This window comes from Muscardinus avellanarius, assembly GCF_963383645.1.
Source record: "Muscardinus avellanarius genome assembly, chromosome: 5".
Lineage (NCBI taxonomy): Eukaryota > Metazoa > Chordata > Mammalia > Rodentia > Gliridae > Muscardinus > Muscardinus avellanarius.
The window spans coordinates 105,990,296-106,011,964 of NC_137790.1; the positions used below are offsets into that span (position 1 = coordinate 105,990,296).

Sequence of the window (21,669 nt, forward strand, 5' to 3'; positions counted from 1 at the left end):
ACACACACACACACACACACACACACATAGATGATAAAGTCTGGAAAAACTGTAGAGTGTACCAGTACTAGTGTTCTAGTTTTCTTGCTGCACTGCAGTTATGTAAGGCATCAGCACTAAGGGTGAGGGGTGCTTGGACATACCTGTGTATTTCTTTTAAACTTCCTGTGAATCTCTAATTTTTGCCAAATAAAAAATTTTAAGTACACAGAATTGTATAGCGAACCCACATCTACTCATCACCTGTTTCTACAGATCATCAACTTAGAGCCACTCTTTTTTTCATTTGAGCCTCTATCCCCTTCCGCCTCCCTGATGTTATTTTGAAGCAATTCCCAGGTATAGTATTATTCTACCCATAAATAATTCCATAAAGAAAGAATCATCTATGATTACAAATAACCATGATTGTATAAATAATTTTAGTATGGAAGGTATTTAATTTCTAGACATTTTGCCTTCTTAACCCATTATGGTTTATTGCCTAAACTCATTAATTTAGAGAATTATTTCTTATTTCCCTTTCCAGGTTTTTCTTTTGCAGGCTTCTTTGCTTTCTTGTCTTTTGGAGAAATCTTTCCTTTCTTTCGTGCTTTGTGTAGTTCTTCAAATCTCCCCAATCCTTTCCGTACCATGTTTCCAAGCCACCACGCCTGAATCTGAAAAAGAGATAAACCCAAATTCAGCCTTAGCCGACAGCAGGATTGCTGTGGTGTGACCCCTCGGAAACCCACATTGAAATGTCATCCCCAGGATTGGTGTTGAGAAGGGGTGGGACCTTTAAGAGGCTTTGGGGTCATAAAGGCTTTCTATGGCTCCATGCGACTCAGTTAAGTCTCTTGGGAGTGAGTCCTCAGTCTCCTAGCACTGGATCAGTGACCGCAGGAGTCAGCTGTCATAAAGCAAGGCCACCCTCGTGTTTTATCTCCCTTTTGAACATGCTCACGTGATCGTTCACTTTCAGCTATATTACGTCACCTTCACCAGACACCACTGTCCTTGGGCTTCCTTGACTCAAGAATTATGAGCTAAAATAAACCTTTATGAATCACCCCGTCTCAGGTATTCTGTTATTAAAAGTAAAAAATGGATTAAGACAATGATAAACCAGAAATTGTTAAATATTTTTTCTGCTATATGGTCTTAAGTGGAAAATCAGATAGGACTAGAACTCCAAACCTTATTTTCTGATTTTTTTCAATCAGCAAATCATTCAAGAAAAAAAAAAATTGTGTGTGCTTCTGGGGATTGAACTCATAGGGCTTCTACCTCTGAGCTATACCTCCAGCCCTTTTAATTTTATTTTGAAACAGGGTCTCACTAAGTGGCCAAGATTGGTCTTGAACCTACAATACTCCTGTCTCAGCCTCCCAAGTACTGAAATGACAGGTGTACACCACTATGCTTGGCTGCGAAGTATTTTTTTGTAATTTTTTATTGGTGCACTGTATTTATACATCATAATGAAGCAAAAAACCTGTGTAGACATAAATGCACACATCACCCAGCCAGTCCCCTCCCAATCCCCACCCACTCCCTCCCCATCCCTCCCTCTCATGCTTGGCTGAGTGGGAGTATTTTTAAAAAGCCCTTAGTGCAACACTTCTCTGTCCTGTGAGGATGGAGTGAGAAGGAAGTTATCTGAAAGGCAGGGGAGGGAAGGGTCCTCCCCAAAGCTTGAGCATGCTGGAACCCAGACCTCGGACTTCCAGCCCCTGCATGAGGAGAAAATGGCTTCTTTGTTTAAGCCACCTGTGGGGAGCCATTAAGGTCTTCCCCCTATCTTTACTACAAGAATACTTCTGACTGTCCTTCCGCCCAGAGTCAACACGCTTTAGGGTCATGGAGGTTTCAAAGTAATTAAGACTCTCTCAGAACTAATGATGCTATTGTTCTGCCGGAGCTACGGTTAGGTTTGTGTTGTTTGTGTTGCACCAGGGTATTGTTTGACCTGCCCCGTGTTATGTGTACTTTGGACTTGTCTTTCTTGTATTCCAGGGTAACCTGAAGCTAGAAACTGTATAAATAACCACAAGAGACTAAACCCGAGGATCGGCCAGTAGAGATATCAACCCGGGAGTGGACTGGCGATTCTTCCATGCTCTTTCATCCTCACTCCTCTTTTCGGAACCCGTACTTTTGCCGGCTGGCTCCGGCAGCCACCCATTCTCTTAGTACTTGCTATGGCTGACCAAGATAATAAGATAGTCATCTTTTCAGTGACCCATCCTGACCATTGCATGCGACCAGCACCCTCTGCCTCCATGTACACACTACTTCTGGCAACCTCAGCTCCCCTCAGCTCGGCGCTCCCTCCCCCAATATCACTACCACTTTGTATCACAACATATAATTTCATGTTTTATTTTTCATATTTTTATTCATCTCCCACTAGATTTAAAGCAATATGAAGACAGAAATATTTGTATTGTTTGCTGATATATTCTCCAGTGCCTAGAATAGTGCCTGAGATAGAGTAGAAACTTAAAAAAATAAATAAAAGTGCATAATTATAATACACCATTATAATTAGATACCATAGTGGGATTCCTTTGTGTTTTTGAACATAATTAGGTCTATTTTGCCCCCCAGTATCCCCCTTTTCCTCCCCTTTCTCCCTCGCTTCAGTCTCCTTTCTCTACTCTCTGGTCTCTTTTCTATTTTTATAAGACCCCCCCCATACTAGTATTGGGAGGTTTTAAAATGTATTAATGTATTGGGAAAGATTTCCAATTTTAAAAATATATCTCCTGTATACTAAAGAAAGCCAGGGCTAGCAAAAAAAGGAGGGACTTGTAATTTACATTTCTAAAAGAGAAAGAAGTCTGGAGCCAGAGATGGTGAGGAGATAGAAAGGAAATAGGCAGATAGGGAAAAGACCTCGGTAGAAAAAAGCTAATTTCCTGAGTTTCCTGAGGGGTGACAAATGCCTGAAATTCCAAAGGCTCAGAGATAAGAAGGCCAGAGCTTCACAAAGCCATCTGTTTACTAATCAACAAACCCAGGAGCCAGCACAGAGCAAGTGGACACTCCTACTGAATGAAAGAAGGTGAGACCCTTCAAAGGACTTGCAAATACTCTATGCAAATCCTGAGAGCTGCTTCCCAGATTTCCCAAAAGTCACCCTAACCAAAAGCGGCCTTGAAAGCGGTGGACAATGACCCTTAGGGATCAGCAATTGGGACTTTCCCTCTCGGGACCCCCTCCCCTTTTGGGGAGCTGTTCTCTCTCTCACAGGTTATGTTGGCCCTGAGAGAAGGCAGAGTGCATCTGAGGGCACGTGGCTTGGGCTACTCTCGAGTAGTGACCTAAAGGCGTCTGCTGGACATCAAGGCTGGCCAGGCCCCTTGGGGTGACCTACACCTCTTTTCTGGCAGATCGCGTGGACTCTGGGAGAAAGTAGTTTGCAACTGACGGGCACTTGGCTTGGGCAACACTCGGGTAGTGACCCTGAAGGCAGCTACTGGACCCCGGAGTTCCGACCACCCCTTTGGGGTGTTTGGCCACTTTTCTCTATTCCCTTCTGGCAGATCACGCGGACTCTGGAAGAAAGCAGCCTGCACCTGAAGGCAAATCGGCTTGGGCTACTCTCAAGTATTGTTCTGAAGGCAGCTGCTGGACCCCAGAGTTCCAGCCCCTTTGGGGTGTTCAGCCACCCTCCCCCCATTCCCTGCTGCTTCCAATAAACCTTTTACTCCCCTTTCTGAGGTCGAACTCGCCGGGTTTCCTCTCAAGAAACCCCCGTTTCAATGGGAGGAGATCCCAGAGCCTGGAGAAACAAGTTCACACATCTTGGGAGATGGAACAAAAGGTGGTCGGAGATGGGGCTGCCCCCCGCTTCGGGGCAAATCCGCCTGGAGACAGCAGAGCCAGGGCTAGAGATAAGGTAACATATCTACAGATCAAAGGACCTTGGGCAGGATAAAGACACTCAGTAAACTGGAATTTTTTGGCATTTTCATTTGAATTGCCCTCCTGGCCCACTTTTGGGCACAGGGCTGTAACTATGTCTTGCATTTCTATCTTTTTAATAAACCTCTTTAAATCTTCAGCAACTGTCCAAGCTATGCATATTTATTCTTAGCTTAGGACAAGAATCCACGGGATTTTTTTTTTTTCTGTTTGGGGTCATTTTTGGTTTTGTTATGGGTTGGGGGTAAGTGTGTCCGGGACCCTAGCAGGGGTTTCCGGGAAACAGTTTCCCTAAACCATATTCTCCCAATCTGTAACATCCCCCCCTTTTTTCTTCTTTTTTCCCCCCTCTACTTCCATATATGAGAGAAAACATATGACCCTTAACTTTCTGAGGCTGGCTGATCTCACTTAGCAAAATAATCTCTAGCTCCATCTATTTTTCTGCAAATGACATAAATCTGTTCATCTGTATGGCTGAGTAAAACTCCATTGGTTCTATATACCACAATGTCTTTATCTGCTTATCTGTTGCCAGACACCTCTAGGCTGGTTCCATAATTTGTCTACAGTGAATTGAGCTGCAATGAATGTGGGTTTGCTTGTGTATATTCAAAGTTTAATAAATATTTATTGATTAAAGGAATGAGGTGGTAGGCTATATACTGTCTTATATAAAGTGGATCAAGGACTGGCTTTTATGTAAGAAGCGTTTGAGGAGACTGAACGAAGTGAGGTCCATAATCTTGCCCATATCTGGGGAGGCCCTGGGCAGGGGGGATGCTGGTTCTTGGAAGAGCGCCAGGACCTGGTTTGAGACTGAAGCCAACGAAGAGGAGGAAGAGAAGGCGCGTGAAGACCTGGCAGCGAGCCTTCAGGGAAGGGCTGCCTCCTGAGGCTGCTGCATCTAGGTGGGCTGTGGGTGGCGCCTCCCACTTCCTCAGATCCCAGGAACAAGGCCCATGCCCTTCATGACTGCCCTTCTGGCACTTTCTGGAGGACATGCATGTCTCACAGCCACTACAGTCTTCCTATGGTGCTTTGTTCTAGGCTCTAAAAATTTCTGGGGCACCAAGAAAAGGGGCAATCGAAAATGTACCAGTACTGGGAAAAGGTTTTGTATTAATGTACCAGTATTGGGAAAGATTTCCAACCTTGTAGTAAAGGAAGCCAGGGCCATTTTACATTTCTAAAGAGAAGTAAAGAAAGCCAGGAGCCAGGGAAAAGGGCCTCTTTACATTTCTAAAGAGAGACAAACTGCCTCAAGAATGGGAGGAAATCCCAGATCCTCTTGGGAGTATAACAAAAGGTGTGGAGGTCTGTGGGATCCAGCTGGGATGGAGACAGCAGATACCTGGTCTAGGGCAGCATATCTACATATCAAAGGACCTGCCGCAGACTTGGTCAGGATAAGAACACTCAGCATACAGGGATCTTTTGGGTGTATTCACTCCCAAAATTTGTACCCCCATGCCATTTATAAATGGCATGGGACTTTAATTGTCTTCTGTATTTCTATCTTTTTAATAAACTTCTTTAAATCTTCAGTAAGTGTCCGAGCTATGTATACCTATCCTTAGCTCAGGACAAGAACCTGTGGTTTTCTGTTTGTGTGGTTGTGTTTGGGGAATTATTTCTCCCCTCACACACTGAACATATTTCACCATAACAGAAAATACTCGTGTTCATGGAGCGTGAATGACTGGGGGCTGCATAACCATCCCCCTCCCAGGCCCTGACGGTTGGTCTTCAGCGGAATGGAAGAAAGATGGGCTGCCATGTCAGCCAAAACTGCTATCTAATTTGGGGGATAGAAACCTGGAAGATGTTCAGAAACGTGTGAACTGTTGTTATTTGAAACAAAATAATACCAAAAAAAGGTAAAATAAAGCTTCTCCCCTTCTATGTGAACAGCTTTCCCAAGGCTATCCTCTGTAAAGCAAAAATAGGGGGAAATCCATGATAAAAACTGTCTCAGTAAGTTTAAAACAAAACTTCTCAATTGGATATGTCTTTCTAAAATATCCTATGTCTAATAATTATCAAAATTGGTAACAAACATGTTCTTTTGGATGATTTTATATTACTACTACGTGTGTGTGTGTGTGTGTGTGTGTGTGTGTGTGTGTGTGTGTTACTAGGGACTGAACCCAAGGCTTTTCTGAGCTTTTTTTTTTTATTTTGTGGTACTGGGGTGGAACTCAGGGGCTTTTCTAACTCCAGGCTGTACTCCCAGACCTATATTATACCTTATTTGGAAACAGGGTCTCACTAAGTTGCTGACAGCCTCACTAAGTAGCTGAGGCTGGCTTCAAACCTGTGCCATCCTCCTGTCTTAGCCTCCCAAGCGCTGGGATTACAAGCATGCGCTACCATGCCCAGCTTTTCTGAGCTTTTTAAATTTTTGCTTTGAACTGGGTATAGTGGCACACACTTGCAATCCCAGTCCTTAGGAAGCTGAGACAGGAGGATCACAGGTTTTCAGCCAGCCTCAGCTTCTTAGCTTGGCCCTCTGTAACTTAGTGAGACTCTGTTTCAAAAATAATAAGAAATATAATAAAGAATAAAAAAGGACTGGGGACCAGGCATGGTGGCACATACTTGTAATCTCTGGGTTTGGAAGGCAGAGACAGGAGGATCACACAGGTTCGAAGCCAGCCTCGCTGGCTTAAGAGACCCTGTTTCCAAATAAGAGTACAAAAAATAGGTCTGGGAGTGTAGCCCTGAGTTAGAAGGGTTTCTAGGAACCCTAGTACCAGCAAAAAAAAAAAAAAAAAAAAAAAAAGGACTGGGGGGCCGGGCGTGGTGGCGCACGTTGTAATCCCCACACTTGGGAAGCAGAGACAGGAGGATCACACAAGTTTGAAGCCAACCTTGCTGGCTTAAGAGACCCTGTTTCCAAATTTAAAAAAAGCATAAAAATAGGTCTGGGAGTGTATCCCTGAAGTAGAAGGGTTTCCAGGAACCCCAGTACCACCAAAAAAAAAAAAAAAAAAATAGGACTGGAGTCACAACTCAGAGGTAGAATGTCCCTGGGTTCAATTCCCAGTACCACAAAGAAAACAACAACAACAACAATAATAATAGTAATAATAATAATAATTTTCGTTTTGAAACAGGATTTAACGTTCCTGCACACCAGCCTTGAACCTGTGATCCTCCTGTCTCAGCCTCCCAAGTATTAGATTATATGTATGTGCCCACTACTAATAGTTATAATCTAACATAGTCTATAATATTAAAAAGAAATATGGTCAGAGAAATAAATTTAATCTTAAAATAGAATTTATAGAGCTGGACGTGGTGGTACATGTTTGTAATTCCAGCATTTGGGAGGCTAAGACGGGAGGATCGTGGTTTGTGGACAGCCTCAGCTACTATTTAGTGAGGCACTTTAGAACTCAGTGAGACCTCAGATAAAAAATAGGGCTGGGGGTGTAGCTCAGAGATAGAATGCCCCTGAGTTCCATCCCCAGTACCGTAAAATGAATAAATAAATAAGTAAAAATAGAATTTATATAAGTTTTATTGCCTAGAAGTACAAAAGGGAACCTATAAAGAATTAATGGCTGGGACTATAGCTCAGTGGTAAAGTACTTGCCTCACATGTGTGACATGATGGGTTTAATCTCTATCAAAAAATAAATAAGTCCAGAAAAAAACTAAAATAAAATACATATATAATTTTAGCATAAATTCTGGGGGAAAGTGTAATGAAAACAAATGTTCAGGAACAAAGAGAATATGACATAAAATTTCTCCCTGTAAAATAAAAGTGCACACAAGTATTTTTAAATTAGTGTTGATAAGCCATAATGGTATTTAGATGCCATTAGATATATTGAAAATAATAACCCAATGGCTCCATTCTAAAATGTCAACATTTAAAATGTTCTGAAAACTGCATCCTTTGTAATGATTTAAACTTTTGAGGCAAATTATTTGTTTATTTTGGTACTGGGAATTAAACTCAGGGGCATTCTACCTCTGAGCTATACTCCCAACCCTACTTTATTATTTATTTATGTATGTAGTTATTTATTATTTACTTATTTATTGTGGTGCTGGGGATGGAAACCAGGGGCATTTCACCTCTGAGCTACACCCCAGCCCTATTTTATTCTTTTATTTTGAAACATGGTCTCAACTGTTTGAAACCGGCTAGCAACTTAGCAAGACTCTGTTTCAAAGTAAAAGAATAAAATAGCAAATAGGGCTGGGGGTGTAGCTTGGAGGTGGAATGATCCTGAGTTCCATACCCATTACTGCAAAAAAAAAAAAAAAAAAAGAAAGAAAGAAAGAAAGAAAAGAAAAAAGAAAAAGAGAAGATTATGTGTTAGGGTGGCTGCATTATCTACAAATTTAATTTTAAAGCTGGGCATGGTGGCGTACACTTGTAATCTCAGGATTTGGGAGGCTGAGACAGAAGGATCACAGTTCGCAGACAGCCTCAGCTACCTAGTGAGGCCTCTGCAACTTGGTGAGACTCTGTTTCAAAATAAAGGATAAAAAATGGGGCTGGAGGTGCAGCTCAAAAGTAGAATGCCCCTGGGTTCCATCCCCAGTACCGCAAAAACAAAAAATAATTTTAGAAAAGAGGATCTATCACAAAATACATATTATAAAATGCACACAAGTATGTGTGCATGTATGTTTGTATCACATTGAATCTTACTGTGACATGTAATTATATTGCACCAATAAAAGTATCTAAAAAGGAAAAAAAGGAGAATGTTAAGTATTACAGGGTTGAGGGCCATGATGAAGAGTCTTGCAGAACCAAAACTTTGACCTCAGTCTAAGTGAAATGGATCACTGATTTTAGCAAAGGGGGGAGAGGTCCAATCTGTGTCAACAGGGTTCATGTGACTATGGAGTGGAAGGATTACTGAAAGGGGAGTGGGCATAGAAGCAGGGATGAGAGTTAGGACTCATATAGTCACATAGGTATGAGATAATGAGGACTCAGAGCAGCTGAAGAACAGAGTATTGACGGAAGTGGACACATTGATTCCTGTCCTGCCCTGGGCATCTATGTCTCGTGGAGTCAGTGGGCAGGAGCAGGATGGCAAGACTCTTAGCTCTTTGACCCTGGATAGTGGCAGAGCAGAATCTGATCTGGGCTTCTGATCCATAACTGCTTTCATCTCTAGTTTTTCAACTTTATTTTTACTGCCTTTGTTCTCGCTAGTGAAATAGTCCAAGAACTTTAGATTGTTTTGGGATTAGGAATTTGGGTTTCTTTTGCCCGTTTGTTGGTTTTTTGACAAGAAATAAGAGACTTAAACTGGGCGTGGTGGCGCACCCTTGTAATCCCAGCATTCAGGAGGCTGAGACTGGAGGATCGCCGTTTGCTGACAGCCTCAGCTACTTAGTGAGGCCCTTTGCAACTTAGTGAGACCCTGTTTCAAAATAAAGTATAAAATATAGGGAAGGGGGTGTAGCTCGGAGGTTAAATGCCTATGGGTTCCATCCCCAGAGTCAAAAAAAAAAGAAAGGAAGGAAGAAAGAAAGAAAGAGAGAAAGAAAGAAATAAGAGACGTAAAGGCTTAAAGGATAAAACTGCTAGGACTAAAACTTAAAAGTCTTTCACTTAGTCCTGGGGATATAAAAGTAAATACAAGTTTCTTCTCACGGGTTACAGGTACTGATGTGTAAAGAACAGCGCTGCAGAAAAAGTCCTAATGTGTTTACACTGGACGCCTCCAAAGCACCTGCAGGTGTGCTAACCAGCATCCGCGCGTCTTACCCTTGTTGCCATTGTGTTCCTCTTCCTTTGTTCCTTCAGGTATTTCCATATGGCCTCGTTGCCCTCAGCACACACTTCTATCGGGGGTTCTTGCATGGGGTTGTCCTTGAGTGTCAGAACCTTGAGGTTCACCAGGCTGTCCAAATCCGGTGGGATGTGGGTGAGCAGGTTGTCCTCCAGCAGCAATTCTCTCAATTCTGGAAAGATTGGGGTGTGTGTGTGTGTGTGTGCGTGTGTGTGTGTGTGCTAGCTACTGAGGACTGAACCCAGGGGCATTCTACCTCTGAGCTACACCCCCAGCCCTATTTTATTTTTTATTTTGAAACAAGGTCTCACCATGTTGGAGAGAGTCTAAATTGCTGACGCTAACCTCGAACCTGTGATTTGCACTGGGATTACAGGCATGGACCACCACGCTCAGCTAAAATTTTTGTTTAAAATGATGAATTTATCTGAAGAGCAAGCAAGATTAACTTGGCATGGAAACTTGCCCAGGTGTGTGAAAGGCTCACCTCTGCATTTGTAAGAAGAAAGAAAGGGCTCATATGAGGTGATGAAGCTGTCCATTCATTTCATTAATGAAAGGGACATCTCTATGTCTCTTCTTCCTTATAATAAAGACGACAGGAGCCCTCCACAGTGGTGTACACCTGTAAGTCTAGTATTTGGGAGGCTGAGACAGAAGGATCACAGGTTCCAGACCAGCCTCAGCAATTCAGGAAAACCCTCAGCAACTCAGCAAGAGCCTGTCTCAAAACGAAAAAATGAAAAGCGCTGGCTGGGTGTAGGTTGGAGGTAGAATGCCCCTGGTTACAATCCCCAGTACCCCCTTATAAAATGAATAGGAATTCAGTTTTCAGATATTCCTACCCCTCTAAGAATGGATGTTTTTTGTGGTTTTATTTTAGTTTTATAGTGGCGGTTGCCAACTGACAGCTCACGGGGAATAAACCTACCCTCGGACCTACTCCTTAGGTCGGCAGAGCACTGGAAAGTGGATTCTGTGTGCTTTGGACAAGGCATTCCAGTTGCCTATGGGTCTGCTCTTCTGTTGTCACTCCAGGCTTGGGCACATCAAAGCGATCTGCCAGATCACTAGCAGAATGTGTGGGACCTGGCTCACACTGGTACTTTCCTGCTGCTCTCAAGTTAATATGCAAATTAATATTTAAAGCATATATTCAGGCCAGTACTTGGGAGGCTGAGACAGGAGAGTGACAGGTTTAAGGAGCCTCAGCAACTTAGTGAGACCCTGTTTCAAATTAGAGAAAAAAATAAAATAGGGCTGGGGGTTTACCTTAGAGGTAGAATGCCTCTGGGTTCAATCTCCAGTGTTGGTCTCTTTCTCTCTGTCTCTCTTTCACACACACATACACACACACACACACACACACACACACACACTATATATATATATATATATATATATATACACACAAACACATACACATATATCGCACTATATATATATATATATTCTGATATAAAAGAAAAATACATAATGTAGTATAAGTAAAATATGCATTATGCATACTAAAACAGCAAAGAAAGCATAAAAGTAATTCTCCTTTTCTCACCAACCATCTTACATTTAATTCTCACAAGCAACACCTGTTATAAAATTTCAATGCACCCTTACAGAAAATATCTAGGCACATGCAAGTCTATTGATATGGGCACATAAAACTTTATAAATAAAACTGGTATCATACTGCCAGGCAAGGTGGTGCATGTCTGTAATCCCAGCACTTGAGAGGCTGAGACAGAAGGAGCTCCGGTTAAAGGACAGTCCCAGCAACCTAGTAAAACCCTGTTTCAAAACAAATAAAAAATAAAATGGATCCTGGATATGACTTGGAGGTAGAATGACTGTGGGTTCAATCCACAGTACCATTAAAAAATGGTTTCATTCTCAGGGTCAGGCATGGTGGCACACGCTTGTAATCCCAGCATTTGGGAGGCTGAGACCGGAGGATAGCGGTTCGCGGACAGCCTCAGCTACTTAGTGAGGCCCTCTGCAACTCAGTGAAACCTGGCTTCAAAATAAAAGAATAAAAATTAGGACAGGAGGTGTAGCTCAGAGGTCGAATGCCCCTGGGTTCCATCCCCAGACCCGCAAAAAAAAAAAAAAAAGCTTTCATTCTAAACAAAATGGTCTGAATCTATATTTTTAGCATAAAGAACTATCGTGTGTGTGTGTGTGTGTGTGTGTGTGTGTGTGTGTGTGTGTTTTACTGGGAATTGAACCTAGGTGAGCTACACCTCCAGCCCTATTTTTCTTAAACAGGTTCTAAATTTTGGAGGCCCTCACTAAGTTGCTGAGGCTGTGCTGGAACTTGTGATCCTCTTGTCTCAGCCTCCCAAGTACTGGGATTACAAGTGTGCACCACAACATTCAAAATAAGCAAATAATTCACTGAAAGAGAAATAAATGTGGCTGGTAAACATGAAAAAGATGTTTAACATCACCCAATGTAAGATATGTAAATTGGGCCAGGCGTGGTGGCACATACTTTTAATCCCAGCATTTGAGAGGCTGAGACAGGAGGATCACGGTTTGTGGAAAGCCTCAGATACTTGGGCCCTTTGCAACTCAGTGAAACCGTGTTTAAAATAAAGAATAAAAACTAGGGCTGAAGGTGTAGTTTGGAGGTAGAATGCCCCTGGATTCCACCCCCATACCACACACACAAAAAAAGGAAATGTAAACTGAACACCAAAATGCCCCAAAGAGGCAGAGGTTAAAATGTACTATTATGGAAGGAGGAGAGAGAAATTATATCTAAATCATACTCATTTGATAAATGACTTACAAACTCAGTCACTTTCTCACTGTTTGATTCACCAGAAGAGAAGATAAATATACGAAACTTTGTCTTAAGACTGTATGTTTGAGGAATATAATACAAATTATATACGTGGAAAAGAACAGGGACATTACAACCTACATTCTTCAGTCCAGTTGTTTTGTAGTAATTGTTTGCCTCTGTGCCATGTAACAAAGGTATCTGATTTAATGGGGTAATCCAAGTTCTCTTTTTATTTTTTTATTGGTGCACTGTATTCATACATCATAGTGGGATACAAACTTTTGTAGACATACATGCACACATCGCCAGTCAGCCCCCACCCAAGCCCCACCCCATTCTCTCCCCATCCCTCCCTCCCATGCTTGGCTTAGTGGTTGACATCTAGTATTATAGCAATTTATCCAAAATTAAAAATGATAATCTCACATAACAGTTTCATTTGTCTGATACCAAGCTTGTGATGACTTAAAGATAACATTTCAATATTTCTTTTTACTTTCTTTCTTACCAGAGAATTTTTTTTCTATTTTTTTAGGTGAAACTATCATATATTTATATATTTATTTTTCATAAAAAAAAATCTATCCTAATATGGAATATGGACTCTAGATACCCAAAACGATCTTGAAAAAGAACAAAGCTAGAAGATATATATTTTCTGATTTCAAACCATATAAAGCTACAATAATTGAAACAGTGTAGTACTATTCTAAAGGCAGATATATAAACCATTGGAGTTAAATAAAAGCCTAGAGATAAATTCTTCCCTATATTGTCAAGTTATTTTTGACAAGGTTTCCACGAACATTTGGTGGTGGAAATAATAATCTTTTAACTAAATATTGTTGAAAAATAATAATTACATGGAAAAGAATAAAGTTGGACCCTTACCTAATCCCATTTACAAATATTAACTCAAAATAGATAAAAGACCAAAATATAAATCTTAAGACTATAAACTTTTAAGAGGAAATCTGGGTCATAAAACCTCACAACATTGAAATTGGCAGTGATTTCTTGGATATGATTTCAATGGCACAGGCAACAGAGGAGTATACAAACTCCCTAAAAAAAAAAAAATTGTATATCCAAAGACAATGTAAACAGAGTTAAAAGTTACTAATAGAATGGGATAAAATATTCCAAATGCTATATCTGAAGGTATATTAATATTCCAACTAGAAATCCTAAAAATTAACAACAATAAAGGCAAACAATACAATTTAGAGATAGGTAAAAGACTAACATAAACAATGAATCTCCACAGATAACCAATCTTAGTTGTCTGTTGGATGGAAAATCTTGTTTCTCTGGTTCTGTTGTGTGTTACCTATTTCTTCTTTGTAGTTAATCTCTTTGAGTATTTTCTCTAGTGCTGGTTTTGAAGACATAAATTCCTTCAGTTTCTGTTTGTCATGGAAGCTTCTTATTTTTCCATCTAATTTGATAGATAGTTTTGCTGGGTAGGAAATTTTTGGCTGGAAGTTGTATTCTTTCAGAGTTTGGAATATGTTACTCCAAGCCCTTCTGGCTCTCATGACTTGGTTTGGGAAGTCTGGAGTGATTCTAATTGGTTTGCCTCTGAATGTCACTTGGCCCTTTGTTTTTGTTGCCTTTAAGATTCTCTGCTTGGCTTCCACATTGGTCATTTTGACAATTATGTGGCGTGGGGATCCTCTTCTCCGATCCTGTCTAAAGGGAGTTCTATAAGTTTCCTGGATCTGTGTATCAACCTCTTGCTCTATGTTTGGAAATTTTTCTGTTATTACTTCCTTAAAGAGATTGTTGATCCCTTTGGTTTCACTTTCTTTTCCCTCCTCTATTCCAATTATTCTTAGGTTAGCTCTCTTTAAATGGGCCCATATTTCTTCAATATCAGATTCCTGCTGTCGGATATTTTTTCTAGATTAGAAACTATGCGTTCATTTTTGGAATGATCATCTAAGAGCGAGATTCTGTTCTCTATGTGGTCTAATCGGTTGTTCGTGCTTTGAATTGAGGCCTTTACTTCATTAATTGCATCCTTTATCTCTTTTTGGCTCTCTCTGAGTTCTTTTCGAAGCACCTCCATTATTTCTACAGTTATTTTCCTGATTTGATCTTCTAGAAATCTCTGATTTTCTGTTTTATCGGGTTCTGATGTTGTGGGGTTGTGGGCATTTATTGCTCCAGTATTATTCCTCTTTCCCATGATTTCGGAAGTTTGTGCCTTCTCTGGGTTCTTCCCTTGAGTCACTATGACTTCACTTAAGGTGTTCTGGATCTCGAGTCAGTAGTATCTCAGACCCCACTACTCTTTTACTGGGTTGTATCACAGAGTCTCCAACCCAGAGAGTCAATAGAGGCTGCTTTAGACTGTGGGGGGTGCCAGGTTGCACGTTCTCCTATGGTGTGATATCTCTGCCACCGCCCCTCCCCCACTGGGTCAAGTCCCAGGGAGTACAGTACTGGTATTTCTCCTCTGGGGCCCGCAATTTGACTCACTGTTCTTGAGTACGCAGATGTAGCTGTACTGGACTCGGTGAATTCGCTGCTGCTGCTGCCGCCGGTGGCAATATGTCGCCGCTGCTAAGCCCTTGGCCGTGAAGCTGGTGTATTTCTTCTTGGTTTTGATTTCCACTCTGAATCCCTGCAGCGTGTGCTGAGCTCAGCCACTGGGAGCTTTAGATGCTCCCTGCGCCGTGAAATCCCGCCTGGCTGTTCCGCAGCGGCTCACCTCGGCTTGCTGTAGCCATCCGGTGAACTCGCCGCTGCCGCCGGCAGTATTGGCGCTGCTGCCGCGTCCTCGGGCGTGACGCCGGTGTATCTCCTCTGTGGCTCTGAGCTCTGTTCTCAGTCCGCTTTCTCTCTGGAGCCTGGTGATTTTTTTGTTTCTCTGGTGATGGTGTTTTCTGGCTATGAAGGCGCTGATTTTGTGGTAATGGAGATTGGTTGTTAGCGGGGCTCTTAAGCCCCGCTTTTCTCGGTCGCCATCTTCCAGGAAGTCCCCAAGTTCTCTTCTTTTAACAACTCAAAGTTGCTGGGGTTAGTGTCAATAAATAATAGCGACAAGAAAATAGTAAACATTGATGCCAGGTGTGGTGGCGCACGCTTGTAATCCCCGCGCTTGGGAGGCGGAGACAGGAGGATCGCGCAGGTTCGAAGCCAGCCGCGCTGGCATAAGAGACCCTTTTTCCAAATAAAAATATAAAAATAGGTCTGGGAGTGTAGCCCGGAGGTAGAAGGGCTTCCAGGAACTCCAGTACCACCACCAAAAAAAAAAAAAAAAAAAAAAAATAGTAAACATTGGAAAATTTTAAGACTATCTCACTCCTGAAGGGACCAAGGACAGGATGAGAACTTGCAGCCAGGAGTATTTCTAAGAAACCCTGCAGCCCCTGCCCTCAAGTTTTGAGCATCTTATATTTGGTGACCACTTCAGCTTTCATATTTCTTCATCTGCCTTCTATCGAAAAGCCATAGCTGGAAACATGTCAATAACCCTGGAGATTAATCACACTGTACGGGGGGAAAAAACCTTTTATCTGGTCTCAGTAGGTACTTGGCAAAACTTATGTGGAGGGATGGAAGGATGGAGAATGATTTCACTTAATGGAAAATGTTTGGGTATTTAGGAATCACATATGGTTTCTCAGGTCATTCAGGTAGCTGCAAAAGTCTCCTTTGCTGATTTCACCACTGTGTCGATACTCTTCCTTTCACTCGAGCGACTTAGTGACTTAGATGAAAATTAATGTACACGCAACTCCAAAATCTGACATAGAGTATGTTTTCAGTAAACTATTGCTGATGGTCAGTGTAATAGACATATGCTAATTTTTTAGCAGTTGCTTTTTTTTCTTTTTTTTGCAGGTCTGGGGATGGAACCCAGGGACTTTCTACCTCTGAGATACACCCCCTGCCCTATTTTTTTATTCTTTATTTTGAAACAGGGTCTCACTAAGTTGTGGAGGGCCTCACTAAATAGCTGAGGCTGTCCGCAAACCGTGATCCTCCTGTCTCAGCCTCCCAAATGCTGGGATTACAAGTGTGCGCCACCACGCCCGGCTAGCAGTTGCTTTTCAATTCAAATTACAATTTACCTTTGCAGGACTCTTAGCTATACTAATCAGGATATCTGGCCTTCCCCATATCACTAGTGAGCCCTGAAATGAGGTAACAGGACAGGTCTCAGCTCTCCAAACACAGAGATGGGTCTGTAGTAAGGCAAGGCAGCCATTCATCCTCAAATGAAATGCTACCCTCAAATTTTCCCAGGCAGCCAGGCATGGCAGCCCACACCTGTAATCCAAGTCCTTGGGAGGCTGAGGACAGGGGATCACATGTTCAAGGCCAGGCTCAGCAACTTTGTAAGACCCTCAGGAATTTAGCAAGACCATGTTTCAAGATAAAAAAAAAGATAATAATAATAATAAGTGCTGGGGATGTAGGTCATAGGTAGAATGCCCCTGGGTTTAATCCCCAGTACCAAAAGAAAAAAAAATTCTCCTAGGTGGTGGACCTATGAAGTTTCCTCACCTCGTGCTTGGCAAATGGCATCTGGGAGTTGCCTCAGCAAATTGTGCCGGCAATCAAGAACTTCCAGATTAGGCATTGATCCCAAGGACACGGGCAGGTACTCCAGATGATTGTTCTCTATATACAGCTCTTTAAGACTCTGTAACAAAATGACATCATACTATAATGATCCTTAGCGTGATAGATGAACTATCATTATCAAAGTCACCTGTGAGTTCTCATGTAATTTTTTTTTTTTTTGTGGTACGAGGAATTTAACCCAGGGGTAGTCTACCTCTGAGATTCACTCCCCAGCCCTATTTTATTTGTTATTTTGAAACAGTCTCACTAAGTTGCAGAGGGCCTAAGTTGCTGAGGCTGGCCTTGAACCTATGATCCTCCTGTCTCATTCTCTCAAGTATTGGGCCCATGTACTTTCAGTGAGAAAATCGAACACATATCTGAAGAGAAGGAGCCCACGTTGCCCCATACAGAAAATCTTGGCTCCCAGCCACGTAACTAGTGTGGTACTTTAACTTCAAAAGAGAACCATGTTTATCAAAAAATGGAAATTAAATGTAGATATGGCTAAATTTCTATAAATTAAATATACCAAAACACACAGTGGAAAGAAGTATAGCATGAAATTTCCAACAGCAATCATAAAAGAAATGTTGACGAGTTGTTCAGTGACAGTGAGAACCTCAAAATATAAAAAGAAATGCTTATTTGGAACTGAATGTCTAGTATTGACCATCCCGTGCCCAGCTGTGGGAGCACCTCATGTTGTATGCAGTATTTGCCAACGTGAGAGGTGTTACAGCTTGGATTTTAAAACGTCCTCCTCATCCTCTGGGCTGGAGACAGCCATGTTGGGAGTTGAACTTGGCGGGGTGTGGCCGGGGGCAGGGCTTTCCCAGCCTGCTGCTTCAGTGTACTCTCTCTCCTGCCACCCGAGCTGACCCAAAGTCTCACCCTCTGTCTTTGCTATCTGACATGATGCCCTGAGGACCTGCAGCCCCGGCTCCTGCTGGGAAGCTAGTTTAACATGGACTGAAGACCCCAGAACTGTGAGCAAATACATCTTCCTCTAAGTTCTGTGTGTGTCAGCATTTGGGTCATGGGGTCAGTGGCCTGTGCATCTTTGCTGTGGTTTGGGGAAGCTTACCTGCAGTTTCCCAAGGTGTTCTGGCACATGCGTAAGCTTGGATCCCTGGTCCTGCCCGATGTATAACTTTTCTAGAGACACTAAAGAAAAGACTTCCTCCGGGAAGGAAAGAAATTCATTTCCTGATAGTCCCAATATCTTCAATTTGGAAAGTGAGCTCAGCTGTGAGGGCAACTAGAATTATTTCAAAAAGACAAGTTTCAGGTGGGGATTAGTTTTACCAGAAAATAAATTGGGCTTTAGATTTTTTTAGGCAGATGAATAAAAAGTAGACCAATGTAGCATCTCCTACTGATAGAAAGTTTCCATGTACAGTATATTTACTTGGAGATATGAAGTCTGAAATTCCTTTTTTTTTTCCCCTTTGGTCCTGGGTATTGAGAGGCATTCTACCTCTAAGCTACGCTCCCAGCCCTTTTTATTTTGAAACAGGGTCTCACTAAATTGCTGAGGCTGTCCTTAACCTGCAGTCCTCTTTGTCTCAGCCTCCCAAGGACTGGGATTACAGGCTGGGCCACCGTACCTGCCTGGGATTCCATCTTTTTCCTGCAACCATTCTGCCTTTTACATCTATGCACTACTTTATAATTGTGACCTACTTTATCACCAATTTATGAACTGTAACACTCCTGACACCATTGAAAGAGAAAGCACTAAAGCTATGTGTAATATAGCAATAATATTCATAATAAATTCAACTGTCAGAAGTGATAAACTTACTGGCATGACCTACTCACTCTTCACCCTAAAGAGTTTCTTTTTTTCCTTATGCTACTGGGGATGGAAACTAGGGCTGTTCTGCCTCCAAGCTACACCTCCAGTTCTATTTTATTCTTTTATTTTTAAACAAGGTTTTACTAAGTTGCAGAGGGCCTCACTAAGTTGCTGAGGCTGGCTACAAACCTGCAATCCTTCTGTCCCCCTCCCAAGTACTGGGATTACATACATGCACCACCACACCTGGCATACCCTGAAGGTTTAATTCAGCAATTTTGAAACTTTGTTTGAAATTTCTATTGGAATCAAACATGTGTTCATACCACTTCCAAGCAGAGCAGTCAGCTCCTTCTTTACTGTTCTGCCTCAGTGCAACCCAAAGCTTGTGTGCACCATATAGTATGAGGTGAGGATCTCAGACTTGTGGTTTGGGGAGGCCTGAAAGAAAGAAGTCTCTCTACTCCAGCTCTTTAATACTATAGTTGAAGCCAGTTGTGATGGTGCACACTTGTGACCCCAGTACTGGGGAAACTGATACAGGAAGATTACAGGTTTGTGGCCAGCCTCAGCAACTTTGTGAGGCCCTCCATAATTTAGTGAGACTCTGTTTCAAAATAAGGAATAAAAATAGCACTGGAGATATAGCTAGGAGGTAGAATGCCCTTGAGTTCCATCCCCAATAACACACACACACACACACACACACACACACACACACACACACACGAGAGAGAGAGAGAGAGAGAGAGAGAGAGAGAGAGAGAGAGAGAGAGAGAGAGAGAGAGATATTCCATGCTAGCTATCCAGACCTTATTCACTTATCACCTCTTGGAAAGAAAAGCTCATTATCTTCAGTGGATGGATACCTCTAGTCACCAGATTTCCTTCTTTTGCCAACCCACAATCTGTATCACTATCATGTTTACCTACATGTCTTTTTCTGGCCCTCTAGGGTCACAAGGAAAAAAAATCTCATTCTTAACATATATGACATAATCACCTAGTGATTATGTTACAGTGATGCCTTCTTTCCTTGAAGAAAGAAAAATCCAGATATATATAGTTCAACAACTTCTTAAAACATACATTATTTTATCTGGTTTTATTTTCCACATGGAATCTTCTAGAAGACAACTCTTTCTTTTCTGTGTGTAAGGCAGGGTGTCCTTTTTCTAAAACTACCATAAAATATTTTCAGCTTTATTTATTTATTGCTTTTTAAAAGAAAATCAGATCAAGCCAGGCCGGGCATGGTAGTGCATGCTTGTAATCCCTGCGCTTGGGAGGCTGAGACAAGAGGATCACAGAGGCTTGAAGCCAGCCTCAGCTACTTAGTGAAACCTTGTTTCCAAATAAAATATAACATAAAATATAAAATTGGTCTGGGAGTATAGCCCAGAGGTAGAAAGCCCCTGGGTTTCTAACACACACACACACACACACACACACACACACACACACACACACACATCAGATCAAGCTAGGATGGTGATGCACACCTACAATCCCGGTACTTGGAATGCAGAGACGGGGAGCTCAGATTCAACAACAGCCTCAGAATTTAGCGGGACTCTTAGCAACCTCATGAGACCCTGTTTCCAAACAAAACAAACAAAGCCAGGCATGGTGGTGTACACCTGTAATTCCAGTACTTGGAAGGCTGAGACAGGAGGATCACAGGCTCCACACTAGCCTCAGCAACTTAGAGGGACCCTCAATAACTTAGCTGTTTTCAAAAATAAAAATAGAGCCGGGTGTGGTGGCACATGTTTGTAATCCCAGCACTTGGGAGGCTGAGACAGGAGGATCACACAGGTTCGAAGCCAGCCTCAGCTACTGAGTGAGGCTCTCCGCAACTTAGTGAGACCCTGTTTCCAAATAAAGTATAAAATAGGTCTGGGAGTATAACCCGGAGGTAGGAAAGCCATTGGGTTCCACCCCAGTACCACCAAAATAAATAAATAAAGAACCCAAAATCTATCACCTGAGTCTTTGTTTTCGGAGAATTAAAAGCCATGTGTTATTAGTAGAGAAATGTAGTGGAGATTATAAAGAGGTATTAGCAAAAGAGGAAATTGAGAAGGGAGGACAAAAGCATGAAAAGTGTGACCAGGGAAATGAAGGGTACAAAGCAATGGAACAAAGAAGATTTCATGTCCAATATAACATTTATCATGTCTACACTGTAGAGCAGTTCCACTTGTCATAAAACTCGGTGTTGGATCAGGCTTGTTAACAAGGAATTTGTGTGTGATTCTTCCTCTCCTCTGGCCTCTTCCAATTTCAAGAAAGAATTAGGTGTCCTTTATGGCTTGATAGGCATTAAGTCAAGGTGTTATCTTCCCAATGTACTTTGTTTTTTGAGTTTTTCACTTCAATTTGGAATGAAAGACTTTATCCTCTGAAAGAAATTTACTTTGGAATTGTATTGGTGCAATATGATTATATATCATAGTGAGACTCAGTAATGTGTTTTCATATTTGCACAACCATATGTTGGCGTGATTCCCTCCTAACTCCCTCCTCCCTCCCTGAACATGCTAGTGAGATTGTTAGTGATACCTTCCCATATGGACCTAATATTATTTGGTCTATTTTCCTCCTCAAGCCTCCCCCCCTCCCTGCCTCCTCCAATGCCCACTATTCTATTAGTTTCATTGCTTATCATCATGAAGTTCCTTTTCTCTCCTCTTTTCTCTCTAGCTTACTCATATGAGACAAAACATGACCCCTCACTTTCTGGGAGCGGCTGCTCTCACGTAGCATACTGTTCTATCCATTTTCCTGAAAAAGACATAATTTTGTTCTTCTTTATG

At 41.9% G+C, this 21,669-nt stretch overlaps 1 protein-coding gene across 1 annotated transcript in view; it reads right to left on the reverse strand.

Annotated features, from left to right (window-relative positions):
* Positions 1 to 506: 506 nt before the first annotated feature.
* LRRIQ4 (leucine rich repeats and IQ motif containing 4) overlaps positions 507 to 21,669 on the reverse strand; it is a gene marked incomplete at both ends in the record, with an annotated part of 26,705 nt that continues 5,542 nt past the window's right edge. The window contains 4 exons of the mRNA XM_080695537.1: positions 507 to 659; positions 9,662 to 9,858; positions 16,990 to 17,128; positions 18,137 to 18,310. Of these exons, the coding sequence (XP_080551663.1) occupies positions 507 to 659; positions 9,662 to 9,858; positions 16,990 to 17,128; positions 18,137 to 18,310 (663 nt within the window). The remainder of the gene's footprint in view (positions 660 to 9,661; positions 9,859 to 16,989; positions 17,129 to 18,136; positions 18,311 to 21,669) is intronic.